This window comes from Pelophylax lessonae (genome assembly GCF_965119305.1).
Source record: "Pelophylax lessonae genome assembly, chromosome: 2".
Classification (NCBI taxonomy): domain Eukaryota; kingdom Metazoa; phylum Chordata; class Amphibia; order Anura; family Ranidae; genus Pelophylax; species Pelophylax lessonae.
The window spans coordinates 665,988,362-666,003,378 of NC_138769.1; the positions used below are offsets into that span (position 1 = coordinate 665,988,362).

At 42.5% G+C, this 15,017-nt stretch overlaps 1 protein-coding gene across 1 annotated transcript in view; it reads left to right on the forward strand.

Moving 5' to 3' along the window:
- Positions 1-15,017, forward strand: part of GUCY1A2 (guanylate cyclase 1 soluble subunit alpha 2) — a 376,801-nt gene that overhangs the window by 248,210 nt on the left and 113,574 nt on the right. Inside the window, exon 5 of the mRNA XM_082245350.1 lies at positions 10,705-11,190. Within this exon, the coding sequence (XP_082101476.1) occupies positions 10,705-11,190 (486 nt within the window). The remainder of the gene's footprint in view (positions 1-10,704; positions 11,191-15,017) is intronic.

Sequence of the window (15,017 nt, forward strand, 5' to 3'; positions counted from 1 at the left end):
ATTTTAACATCTGCTCTTAGTCTTAGGGGGGGGGGGGGGGGGATTTGCAGTCATTGCTTATTTGGGCACAGAGGCCCCAAATCTGTATCCAGGTCCTAGTTTCCCAGAGTCTGTGTGTTTTGGGGAGACACAGAACTGAATCCAAAGCAAATCCACTGCAAGGGTCTCCCAGGCACACACTTCCCAAGATTAGAGTCCCCTCAAAAGCCAGGGCCCGAAGTCAGTAGGCAAGAGGCTACCCTGCAGTCCCCTTAAAAAGCCCTGTCCCGGTTGAGTCTGTCCCAATATAATATATATATATATATATATATATATATATATATATTTATTTAGATTGATTGATCTGTTTAGTATCCTTGTTATTAAGGATTAGGGGTGGTATGGCGCAGTTTTATACGACATCCTTAGATATATTATCTTTGAGTAACTGCAGCTGAGAAGATTTTTTATAGTTTCTCCAGTTGGCGCAGATTTTTTCACAGACTGGCTGAACAGAATAACAATCCCCGTAGGTAAAACTGTTCACATATGTGGTAGTAGATTTGGCTGTTTATATATTTATATACTGTATATATATATATATATATATATATATACTGTAAGTGAAATAAGTGATCAAAACTACATCCCTAAACGATGTATTCAAATACATTAAATAAATCCAAAAAAAATGTATATTCCGTAATTCATCAAAACTATATATACGTATGTGAAAAAATTAATCAAGTAAGCAAGTTATGTGAAAAGTTGACCTGAAAAAAATGAAAGCAGAGTTCCAGTCCCCAAATTCGATTCTAACTTGGTCCACTTTATATGCAATCTTTATATAAGTGTTATTAACTACTTACCGACCAGCCGCTGTAGTTTTACAGCTGCTCTGTCCCGCGAAACGACATACCTGTATGTCGCTTCAGGGGACCGCTAGCGTGTGCCCATTCACCACAGGGAAAGCTGATCAGCGGGTCCGGCGGCTGCGATTGTGGCCGGGGTACCCACGATTGCTCCCCGTGGAGACAGAATGGCGGTCTGCCGATGTAAACACTGCAGTCCGCTGTTCTCTCAGTAATGAACACAGGGATCCTGTGTTCCTCCTATTTAGGAACACAGGTCTCTGTGTTCATGCAGCAAGCCCATCCCCCTCACAGTTAGAAAGCACCCCCTAGGGACACATTTAACCCTTTGATCACCCTTGGTGTTAACCCCTTCCCTGCCAGTGTCATTGGTACAGTAACAGTGCATATGTTTGGCACTTATTAATGTAATAATGTCACTGGTCCCCCCAAAAGTGTAAAAAATGTCAGTTAGGTGTCCGAACTGTCTGCTGCAATGTCGCAGTCCCACTAAAAATCGCTGATCGCTGCCATTATTAGTAAAAAAAATAAAATAAATATAAATAACATACATCTTTCCCCTAGTTTGTAGACATGGTAACTTTTGCGCAAACCCATCAATATAAATTGATTGGAATTTTTTTTTTACCAAAAATATGTAGCAGAATACATATTGGCCAAAAATTATGAAAAAATGTGATTTTTTAATTTTTTTTTATTGGTAATGTTATATAGCAGAAAGTAAAAAATATATATATATATATTTTTTTTTTCAGAATTGTCGCTGTTTATAACGCAAACAATAAAAATTGCCTAGGTGATCAAATACCACCAAAGAAAGCTCTATTTGTGGGAAAAAAGGACATCAAGTTTATTAGGGTACAGCATCGCATGACCGCGCAATTGTCAGTTAAAGTAACGCAGTGCCGTATCGCAAAAAATGGCCTGGTCATTAGGGGGTAAAGCCTTCTGGTGAAGAAGTGGTTAATGAAGTCCTTTTTATTTATGTTTAAATTGAATAAAAGTACCTGGATATTGGAAGCTGGCAGGGTCCATCTCCACTGTGGGCATCTGCAGCCCTCTTGTATCTATTTCCTGGGAATTAGTTTAGGTGGCTACCCAGCATGCACCTTATGATCAAGCACCTGCAGCGCTCCTTCCTCCTGACAGTACAGTGCCCGCATCACCTATTTAGTGCCTGCGTCACCTATTAAGTGCCCGCATCACTTCTTGCTTTAAAATAGCGCTGTTGTTTGGAACTGAGTGGCTCCACTTCCTACCTGTAGATGCTTCTCCTTGCAAATGGAGACAGACTCCTCACTTTCGCTTTATTTCCTGACGAGAAATAACAAAAGATTTTGGTATGAGGCGACTCCCAAGGACTCCTGGGATACATGACGCCGATATCCCAGGTGTGCATGGGAAGCACCTAATGACGTAATTGCCTAGGCGGCCAGGGAAGTGCTCCACAAAATCAGGAATTACAGGTATTTAGAAAAAAATAAAATAAAAATAGTTACCATTTAAAAGCGAATGGAGGATGGGGATTGTATTTAGAGCAAGTGAAAAAATGTAGTGGAACTCCACTTTAATGTCAAAAAACAACCAATAAATTCATATCAGGTGCAAAAAATCATTAAGTAGTTCATTAACATGTTAACTTCTATGCATAATAATGCAAATAAATCATTTATATATCCAGAAGCAAATTCATCAAACCACACGAAGTAAAAATCAAAAGTTCATATTGAGTCCAAAAATTGTTCAGTTCATAAAAATACTATATAAAAATTTCCAGGTGCTGCAGTGAAAAACAATTTCAAAGTGCTGTCTGAATTCTCCAGTGATCACCACGTGACCTCTTCTTGGGCACACCACATGCTCACCAAATAACATACAACCAAATATAAAATCAGTTCATTTGGTAAAAATGTCTCTAACTTTAGTAAAAACACTTCTCTTGACAGATAGGGAATCCTCTCCAGCCCATAGGGGTTAATCCTTATCGTCCACACGCATTACATTCTCTCACACAGATAGATAGATAGATAGATAGATAGATAGATAGATAGATAGATAGATAGATAGATAGATAGATAGATAGATAGATAGATAGATAGATAGATAGATAGATAGATAGATAGATAGATAGATAGATAGATAGATAGATAGATAGATAGATAGATAGATAGATAGATAGATAGATAGATAGATAGATAGATAGATAGATAGATAGATAGATAGATAGATAGATAGATAGATAGATAGATAGATAGATAGATAGATAGATAGATAGATAGATAGAGAGATAGATAGACAGACAGATAGATAGATAGGAAAAGAGAGGCATCCATAGTGTAAAAAGATTTTAACATTTATCATGAACATTTTAACATTTATAATAAAAGTATCGCACTTACAATTAGTGAGTGTCAACCCGAGTACCCAAACACTAAAGAATGATCGGCCGTCTTTTGTCCCTGGGATGTCGGTGTCTGTTGAAAAGTGCAAAGACAGCACAAGAATTTTGTCCGCCGACTACAGCCGACTGCAGAAGTGATGTCATGTAATGGTTAACTTTCCCTGTGTTTTTTCTTTTCTGAGCATGCCCAGTCTTGCAAATCTGCGGTCTGTCGTCCTAATTCTGTACTGACTGGCGAACAATCGGCCGCTCTGGTGTCAGCATACAAAAATTTTAATGCTTGCAAGACAGACTCTTGTCGGCAGAATGTGCGCAGACAGCTGTCGGAGGCACCATACTAACAAGCGTACAATCGGCAGATCTCTCGTCCGCCGACGTTTGTATGCCGACGATTGGTACGTGTGTACGGGCCTTTAGGATTACCCTCCCTAAGCTGCGAGCTAGACAGGCTGTGCGGAATGACGTCATGATCCAAGCCACACCTTACGCATTTCAGCGTCAAGCCGCCATCTGAGGTAGAACTTTTTTTCTGCAGCTTGATTAATTTTTTCACACACACATGTGTGTGTGTAGTTTTGATCACTTATTTCACTTATACTAATATGTCAAAATATAATTTAGCACTGTGAGAACCAATATCTTCAGATAAACCTTTTCATGACATCCTATGGAGTGAGAATGTGAATTAACATTCCAGTTTAGAATTAGGAGCTTGCACCTGTTTATTTCAGTTCTGAGACTGACTGCTTTTGGCTTCACACTGATGATAGTGAACCACACTGATTGAGTCCTGGTCATGTGATCATATGTAATGCCTCATTGTTGGTGAAAACCTGAAATCTGAGCTGCCAATAACAGCCAGGTTCGAGAGTCAGCAGCTGTGCAAAGTGTGGGCTGCTACCGTCAAGTAGGATGTTTATTGATGTATACTCTAAAGGGCAATGTTCAGGCTGGTACAATACACATCTCATCACAAGGAAGAGATTGTGGGGTAAAAGGGGATTTTTAAGTGCCCAACAAAGAACAGAATGTTACACATCTACACAATGCTACACAGAAACATTCAGGGCCAGCGCTACCACTAGGCGAATTAGGCAATCGCCTAGAGCGCACTGCCGCCAGGGCGCCTTGCCACTGATTTCCCCCTCTTAGTCTGTCCCTCTCCTCTCCGTTCGGCTCTGCAGACTGATCAGGGTCTCCCTCCGAGTCCCTGACAGTCTGCGATGTGCGAGAACAGAGGCGGCCGGTGCCGCCCCTCTATGATCATCAGTGAGAGAGAGAGGTGACAGTCAGTCTGTGTATCTCTCACTGGCTGCAGCGTGCCCTGGGCTTCACACATCTCTTCTCCCCCCTCCCCCTCCTGTGTGCTGAGCTCCGTCTGTCCCCTTCTCTACCTGTCACCCCTCTCTCTCCCTGACCCTTCTCTCTCTGTCTTTGCCAGCACTGGAAATACCTTTCTGTTAATGTTAATAAACTCCTTCCTTTCCATCATCTCCCTATGTATAAAAGCTGGTTCACATATGTGCGGATGCGCTGATCGCATGTAATTCGGAGCGCACTGCTCCTTCATTACATGCGATCTCATGTGCGGATGCGAGTTCAGCCAAACACTTTGTATGGCTGAATTTACAGCGGATCCGCAGCAAACTCGCACATATGGCATTTTTTGAGATGTCTCAGGATCGGATCGCATAGTGGTTCACACTTGTGCGATCCGATTCTGTGCGAACTGTCAGATCGCACTGCGATATGCGATCAAACTGGGGGTGTTGTTAACATTTAGTGGACACCCCCTGCGTATCGCATATGGCAGTGTGAACTGCCAGATGTGCGGATGCGATGCGTGATCACGCTGCATATTCACAGCGTTCCTGCATCGCACAAGTGTGAACCAGCACTTAGTCCCGATTCACACTGGTGCAATGCAGGAAACCCTGCGATTCAGTGCCGATTCCCGCATCGCACCAGAATTGCACACTGGTTCACACTGAGATCTGTGAATCACTGGGGATGTCAATGTAAGGTTAATGACACCCCCCCACCCAGATTGGTTCAAAGATCGCAGTGCGAACTGTGAAATGGTGCAGGAATCAGATCGCATAGGTGTGAACATCCATGCGATCCAATTCCAGTGTGGACCAAAAATTGAGACCTGCACCATTTTGGTGCAAATGTGATGCGATTTCAGCCTTACAGTTTGTATGGCTGAAATCACATCACACAGACATCGCATGTGATCTGGGCAGCAATGTGGTGTGAATCACATGCCGTGTCTGACATCACACAAGTGTGAACCAGCACTTAAAGTGGTATTTGCCCCCTTAATGACCAGGCCATATTTTGCGATTTGGCACTGCATTATTTTAACTGACAATTGTGCAGTCATGCGACGCTGCACCAAAATAAAATTTATGTCCTTTGTTTCCCACAAACAGAGCTTTCCTTTGGTGGTATTTGATGACCTGTGTGCATTTTTATTTTTTTTATTTTTTTTTTGTGCTATAAACAAAGAGTGACAATTCTGAAAAAAACAATATTTTTCACATTCTGCTATATAACATTCCCAAAATAAAAATGTAAAAATCTAAATTTTTGATCCTTTTAGGCCAATTTGTTTTCTGCTACATATTTTTGGTAAAAGAAAATCGCAATAAGCGTATTTTGATTGGTTTACGCAAAAGTTATCTCATCTACAAACTAGGGGAAAGATTTATAAAATGTCATTTTTATTTATTTATTTTACTAGTAATGGCGGTGATCTGCGATTTTTAGCGGGACTGTGACATTGCGGCAGACAGATCGGACTCCTGACTGACATTTTTGACACTTTTGGGTGGGTACCAGTGACATTACTACAGTAATCAGTGCTATAAATATGCACTGTTACTGTAATAATGACACTGGCAGAGAAGAGGTTAACCCAGGGTGATCAAAGGGTTAAATGTAAGCCTAGGGGAGTGATTCTAACTGTGGGGGGCGTGGCTTCTGAAATGACCATAGAGACCTGTAATACTATATAGAAGGATCACAGGCACTCTGTGATCATTCCAGGGAGAAGAACGGTCAGATGTGTTTACAACAGCTGACCGTTCTTCTCTCTCAGCAGGGAATGATTGCGGGTGCCCATCGGCATTCACGGCCACCTGTCCCGTGGATTGGCATCCATGCTGCCTAGTAGAGGAGCGCGCCAACGGCAGCGCCTGCTTGCCCCCAGCACCACGCGCACGATTGACATAGAGCTATGTTGTTTTGCGCAGCCTAGCCAGCCTGCCGCAGTAAAACTGCGGCGGGCGGTCGGCAAGTGGTAAAGCAAAGCAAAATATTTATTGTACTGCAGCTTACTAGTTCTTAGATGGGTGGCTGCATTAGTTTTCTTTCTTGCTTTTAGGTTTTCTTGCTTTTGTTTTCACATACTGATCCTACTAGTAAGTCAATCGTTTTTTAAAAGAACAAGCCATCTTGCAGATGTAGCAGTTAGAGGGTTAAATAAAACCATTTAACACTGACAAAGGGGTGGAGTCAGGGGCGGAGCCAATGGGGGCGGCAAAATTAAGTTTTGCCTAGGGTGTTTCCAGGCCTTGCAGCGGCCCTGGAAACATTCAATTCTAAAAACATAATTAATTAGTACGTATCCACGTTTCTGGTTTTGGAAAGCTTGAATACAGTTCACCAAAAATGTAAACTGTTCACTGTGCCTTGCAAGACCATGATCTCAACAGGGACGTATATGTTCACAAACATGTAGATGTTTCTTAAAATCAAACAGATATGGGCCGGTGGATAACCAGATAATAACCACCATCACTCAGATAAAAGTTACCAAAGAGTTTAAGGCCCCTTTCACACAGGCGGGCCGTTCAGATCCGCCTGTCCGTTTTTTTGGCGGATCTGAACGGTCCCCCCATGCATTCCTATGGGGCATCGGATGTCAGCATGTCCGCTGACATCCGACCCGATCCGATCCGTCAAATCTGGACGGATGGAAACCCTATTTTCCATCCGTCCAGCGGATCGGATCGGATGGGATCGGGTGAGAACTGACTGACGGTCCGTTGACATCCGATTTCCCCCATATAGATGCATGGGGAACTGTCAGCTGTGTCTCCGCACACAGCGCGGAGACACAGCTGTCCTCCTGCTGCTCAGCAGGGGATCGGCGGCTTGATCCCCCGCTGAGAAAAACGGACTCCGTCCAACGGACGGAGTGTGTGAAAGGAGTCTTACACAGAAGCAATAAAGTGAAAACATTGATTACAGAGTCCTCCCCTACCTAATTACGTAAATGTTCAGGCTGGGTTCACACTGATGCAAATTGGATGAAGGTTTTCATGCATCCAATTCGCATGACTGGAAAATGTGACCCGCTCTCAATGGACTCAGTTCACACAGCTCCGAGGCAGCCGGGGTCCACTATAGAAAAGGGTCAGTTTAAGGTGCGAATTCAGGCAATTAATCGTTCTGATTCGCACCTAAATCGGTGAACATGGATGCACCGGACCCCCTGTTGTGACCTGGGGCCGCATCAGTGTGAACCCAGCCTAAAAGAGATGTATGGGATTTTTTTTTCTCAGAATCATACTTATCTAGTTGGATGGAGCATCGGTCTGATGCTGCATCTGTTCCCTGCTGCCACTACAGTGCAGATCACTCAGATCTCAGGACTCCATGAGCAGAGAGCTGTTGACTGTCAGTCACCACTCTCTGCTCTGCCCCCTCCTCGCTCACTGGAGCACTGAGCTGTGGAGGGGGCAGGAGAGACTGGCTCAGGCTCTCTGCGGCTCGCTGAGAGGCTGAGTCTGGTGCCGGTCCAGGCATGTGGACAAATACCGACCCTATTGTCGCGAGCTTGCCCGAGCCTGGACCGGCTCCTTGACGTCAGCAGACAGCGGACTTTGGCCCGTTGTCTTCTAAAAAGGGGTCACAGGAGTGCAGAATGAACCGCACTCCTGTGATCCATAGGAGAAGTACAGCCAAACAAGCTTTGGCTGTACTTCTCCTTTAATATATGGACTGCAGGCAGAAGCGCTTAAATAGTAAGCAATTACCTTTGTGCATATTTCAAGCAGTCACAGGGTTTGAAAAGTCTACAAAAGACTTGCACCAGGTTGCTGGTAATCATGCAAAAAAGTAGCCTATTTAGACCAATTTAACTCTAATCATCTGTTCAATAAAGCAGAACTAAACCCACCGATTAAATGGTTTCCCAAAAGAAAGCTCCTGTAAGAAATGTTCAATAAATGTTAATAAATCCTTAATCAAACGCTGTTTTCGGCACTGTTTTCATTTACATCCTCTCTAATAACACTTGATCATTATGTTACATTGAAGTCATGCCTCTAGTGAGAAATGTCACCGTTGCCAGTGTGCATATGTCAGCTCTCAACTGATCTTTCAAGCCCTCAAATGGCTGGTGCCAAAGCAGGCAATGTGCAGGACCATGGCAACTGCAGATCTACATGGAGGCTAAGGTGGCCCTATCTTTGTGGATAGGAGGGTTTAGTTCCGCTTTGAAAAAGACTGGCACTTTTATGGGGTGGGATCTGGTGCCTCTATAAGCCAGACACTCTTAAAATTATTTTAAAGACTCTTAAGGAAATTAATTATATTCCTTTGGTGTATCTGTGAAAGGCTGATGACAGCATTACTGACTCCCTCGTGGATTCTCATTTGGAGTATGCAAAGTATGTATCTTTTATCATTAATCATTTTATCTCCACCAAAATGGCTCCTTTCCAGCGTCCTTGAAAAGACAGCTTATAGAAACTCATGATTGTCAGATAGAAGCTAATGCTATTTCAAGAATTGATAACAATCATTTTCGTTAATTGTCTTTTACATACAAATTACCACAAAGATCAAGGCTATAACACACAGGCAGTGAATTGAACTGATCTTGAGATAAAACCTAAAAAAAAAAAGACTATAAATGAGAAATTGTTGGATGGCAATAAAAATGCTACATGTGTTATGCTTCAGTTATTTAACCCAAATGTGTTTTTAAGGGCTCTTTCACACGGGCAGTCCGATCAGATCCGCCTGTCAGTTTTTTAGGCGGATCTGATCGGATCCTCCATGCAGCTCTATGGGGCAGCGGGTGTCAGCGGAGACACCTCCGCTGACACCCGCTGCCATCCGCATCCGATCCTGTGCTGAAATCTGGACGGATGGAAATCCTATTTTTCCATCCGTTCAGTAATCGGAGCGGAGCGGATCTGATGAGAGCGGACAAGCGGTCCGCTCTCCTCCGATCCCCCATAGAGGGCAGCGGGTGCTGAGACACCTCCCTCTCCGCTCTGCAAGCGGAGACGGAGCTGTTATCCGCCCGGCTCAGCGGGGATCGCGGATCGATCCCCGCTGAGCAACACGGATCCGCCTGCGGAGGCGGACCGTGTGAAAGAGCCCTAAATTTGAAATGGAGTAATGGGCAGAAGCAGTCCCCCCTGTAGCAATGTTTGGTTAGTTTACCTTTACCAAAAACTGCCTATGCAGATAAGGGGTGTCTGTAGATAAAAACAAACTGTGCAGCTTTGACCAAAGTGCTGTACCTCCTAAAGCTGGGCCTGAACAACTCTCAGAGATGGCATCATCTCTCCTGTCTTGTTGCTAGGACATTACTGAAACACTGCCAGCCAATTCAGACCTCCTTGCATGTGCTCTCTCCCCCTTCCGCAGTAGCTCTGAGCTGAGCGATGCTACAATGGAGGAGTTTGAGAACTCACTCCTGTGATGGTGAGCAGTAATGACTGGTAGCATCTTAGCAATGTCCTATCAACAAGGCAGGAAGGGATAATGCCATCTCTGGGAGTTTTTTTTTGCCAGGCTTTAAAAGGTACGTAAATGGCCTACACCTTAAGCAAGGGCGTTATCCAACTTTAGTCAAAACGGCACAGTTTTCTTTTATCTACAAGCTCCTCTTCCCTGTTTAAGCAGTTTTTTGATCAAGGTGAACTAACCCTATAATACCTGTTGATTTTGCCAGCAGATGCAGTGACTTCCCACTTCAGCAAAATGAAAAATGGTTACAGTGGTGAGAACACTCTTTGTTCTGCAGTGAAGTGCAGCAGTATTGCCATCCTGTGGATGGATATTTAGTATGAGATGGACTTTAAGTAAGCCACAAAAAATGGAGGTGCCTATTCAGGGCAATGAACATTCTCTTGATAACTACTTCTGCTGTTTAAACTTGCAATTCTGAGTAAATGCCCTGTGTAAGTTAAGTCCCTTTCCCCTGCCCATTTAGGGCAGTACTTGGGCATGGCAATCGGCCGATCAGGTACCAAGCACTGCATTATGGCCATTGGGTAGAATGCCACATGCTTCTTCATAACTGGAAGTAGTGTCTTCCACAGGGTGGCAGTGGAGTGTTAGGAAGTTGTTTACAAATAGAGGGGCAGATAAAGTTCCTGGTTTACTTTAACCTTGATGCTTATGTGTGCATGTTATGTTTTGCAGGTGATGGAGGTGAAAGGTCAGATGATTCATGTTCCTGAGTCCAATTCTATTCTTTTTTTGGGTTCTCCACGTGTTGATAAACTGGATGAGCTGATGGGGCGAGGCTTGCATCTTTCTGACATACCCATCCATGATGCCACCCGTGATGTAATCCTGGTTGGAGAGCAGGCTAAGGCACAGGATGGCCTCAAGAAGCGAATGGATAAACTGAAAGCCACTTTAGAAAAAACCCACCAGGCTTTGGAGGAGGAGAAGAAAAAGACAGTGGATCTTCTGTATTCTATATTCCCAGGAGACGTGGCTCAGCAACTCTGGGAAGGGAAGTCTGTTGAGGCCAGGAAGTTTGATGATGTCACCATGCTCTTTTCTGACATTGTGGGGTTCACAGCCGTCTGTGCACAATGCACTCCAATGCAAGTGATTAGTATGTTGAATGAACTGTACACTCGATTTGATTACCAGTGTGGATTCCTGGATATATATAAGGTAATCCAGTTTAATTATGTTTATCTTTATAATTCTGGTATTTCTGCTTCTCATCCAATTATTTTGAAAGATATTATTGTATATGCTATAAAATATGCTAAAAAATAATTAGCAACTACCTAAACACTTATTGGGCAGATCCAACTTCCTTTTAGGATGTCTAACATTCATTGATCAACCATTTTAGTCCCCTTGCTTGGGGAGTTATGCTAAAAAACAGATTCTTGCTGAGATTAGGTTTAGTTTAATAAACCAATTTTCTGGAAGAAAAAAGAGGAACAGCTACACACAGGGAAATGTGAAACACTGTCACAAGCATTGTCCCCAAATGTACAGTAATCATTTTGGGACCTACAGACAGAGCTGAAGTTAGGCACCATACTGCTTTCAGAACGTTTAAATTGTAATTCCTTTTTATAAAGGCTCAACTATTTTGTACCTTAATTAGCATGAAAAAAAAAGCAAGCATCATGTTTGCTTTGTATGTAGAACTACTATTCAACTGTACATTCAATTAAACAAGAAGCAGGGCGAGATGTTGACTCAACTGTTTTCCTATAAACTGCCAATGCACTTCTTTTTCACCTTGGATCTTTTTCTGGATTTACCAGATTGGGAAAATGTAGCCCTGCTGTCCTTAGCATTGTCCCACTGGTGTCTTATGGTAACTAGCTTTGATAAATTAGATCTTGATATCATCAGCAGTTAATAAAGACTTTGGGGGAGATTTACTAAAACTGGTGCACACAGAATCTAGTGGAGATGTGCATAGTAAGCAGTATCTAACTTCGGCTTGTTCAATTAAACTCTGAGAACAAGCCTGCAGTCACACTAAGGTACGATTTAAAGCCTGACTTCAAACACAATTTAACACTACTTCTGCATTACTTCTTCGAGATTTGTAATGATTTGATATGATTGCAGTGCTACTTCAGTGAGAGGGGCTATCCATGTCCAGACAGGTACAGTGATGTTATGAACAAAAGTTTAACTAGCAAAGGGTTAATATTTAACTTATTTCAGGCTCAAGTAGTGCTGAATATAGACACAGGTACGATTTGCAGCACGATTTACATTGATTTGCAGCACGATTTACATTATAGTCTATAGCAGTGAAATCATGCTAAAGTACTGAAAAAGTAATACATGAACTACTTCTCAAATCGTACTACTAGAAATCGTATCTATTATTACACTGCCATCAAAACACATTACATGCTACTTCAGGTACCATTTGTAAATCGCATGTCGTACCTGAAGTCGCACTGGTGTGACCGAGGGCTGAAACCTAGAAGCTGATTGGTTATTATGTACAGCTGCACCAGATTCGAGTTTTAGGAAATCTCCCCCTTTGTCTTCTTGCTGAGGAACAGCACAATATTGTTGCGGTTGGTTGCTGGCTATGTACGTGATTTTGTGTTTTGTACAAACCTGGGATTCTAGGTTACTCTAAAACTCATGCTGGCCACCTAAGAATTCTTCTCAGGCACTGTGAAAGTATGAACATAGACAATATGGATTTGGACTATTTATTTTGCTGAATTAAAGGAGAAGTTCAGGCAAAACCTAAAAAAAACCCTAAACCTGCTCTGTGCCACATTTTAAACCTAATCTATCTAACCCTGTAAAGCAAAAATCGATGTACTTACCTATTCTGCAGCCAATCCGGTCTCCAGCGGTGGAAGCTCTGTGTGGGAGGGGACTGACAATGGTTGTGAAGTGGCTGGGAAGTGACGTTACCCATAGACTTACAATGGAGCCTATGTTGTCAGATGAATCTCCTGCACCCGCCTCCACGCCGAAGCCACCGCTAACAGCTGATGCTGGGACCGGACCGGCTTGGCTGCAAAATAGGTAAGTACAGTGATTTTTGCTTTACAGGGTTAGATAGATTTGGTTTAGAATGTAGCACAGAGCAGGTTTAGCATTAGTTAGGTTTTGCCTGGACTGCTACTTTAAGTGTTGCCAGAGTTGTAAGGAATAGTGCAGAATCTGCACACCACTAATGTAGTCATTTCATCAATGGAGCTGTTGAGTATTATCATTTATTAATGGCTGGCTGATTTTTCATGCAAAGTTCTTCTTATGAAAATAAGCTCTAATATCTTTTTTGGGAAATGCCTGCAAACAGCAATTATACTTATTAAAAATGTAACTCAGTTGTATATATTTAAAGCTACAAAACACAGTAGAATAATCTTTACTATCAATTTAATGTTGCGTTAAACAATGCTCTTAGCTTCTTCACTAAAGCACTGCTCTTCGATAACCCCAAGCTTGTGCTTAATACAGATCCCTTTTTTTCCCATCCCTCACTGCACCAGCAGTATTCTTCAGGAGTGAATACAGAAGTAGTCAACACTGTGTTCAATTTTAGTGTCCCATCCCATGGAAGTAGATCTGAAAATTGCAGGCATAGGTCAGTTCAGACCACTTTTTAGTAGACAACAACAAGGGATCGATTTATTGAAAGCACATAGTGTATGAGGTGAAGCTCTGTTGGCCTCCAGCATACAATAATGTGCAAGCAAAAATAATTTTATATGAAATAATATAAATATTATTTCATTCACAACACACTTATAACAAGGGAGTGATCAGTGCTAGCGGCATCCTAAAATTTACACCACCTTAGATTGCTCGCAGTCTCATTAAAATTTATTCAAAAATAATTGTAGTTTTTTTTTTCCTTGCATGTGTTCAGGTAATTTTTGCAAAGTGAAATTTCACCGCATTCACTAAGCTGTGGTGAAAATTAAATTGAGAAGTTCACAGCCTAGGCAAGACTTTTGTAGGACAAGACTCTTAGAGAGTAAGAGACCTAAGAGTATAGCTTTGAACGTGGGCTTACTGTATGTATTTGGCAACATAGGGGGAAAAACTGCGGCATAATAAGACAAGACTGAAGAACTGTTTTAGTGGGTAAGAAGTGCAGGAAAGGAATGCAGAGGGAATCATGGCAGCAGAGGCATGCAGAGTGTATGACAGCATGTGCATGAGAGGCGTATGGAGGGCATTATGGCAGGTAGTATGTGTGGGAGAGGAGTGCAAAGGCTGCGACCATGGGCAGTATGTGCTAAAGAGGTGCATGGAGAATATGATATGGAGTAATACATGTAGGAGAGAAATTCAGGTTAGAGTACATTGGTAGTCATAGGGAAATAAGTTAGCAACTTTGGCATCATTTTTGTACATGCAAAATCTGAAATTTTGTGGCAAAATCAACTTGGTGAAATATACCGATTATCCTAAAATTGCCACCTATTCTGCAAAAATCCATGTCATCTGTGCTATTATTTATAATAATTATAACCTGGGAAGGGATGAAGACACATTGTCGGGAGAAATACTACCATCTCATTGAGATAAATGCACTTATACATTACTACATTACTCAGCATGCAGACACTTAAAACCCATCTCCAGCAAAAAAAAAATAAAGCATTTGTAACATTTAGCGGAGTTCCGGCCACAAAATCGTTACTTTAGATTTTGTGGCATCCACTTCCTTATTGTCACCTGTAAAAGAATTGGATATTCCCATTTTTTTTTACTTACCTTGTTTCATAAGAAAATATACTCACCTTTCCTTCAACTTCCTCCCTCCTCGGCCGGGGCCCGCGCCATCACTTCCTGTCCTGAAATGCGTCCTGGGAGTTATTAGTCATCACTCCCAGGATGCAATGCGCAGTGACGAAGGCAGCCGGCCGCTCCTCTCATCGCGTTATTTGCAAACAGGAAATAACGCGATGATAGGCGTCCCTATACTATGCCGATCGCATAGTACAGGGCATGCGCGAGATTTCGCGCTGCATTCATCGGCCCCC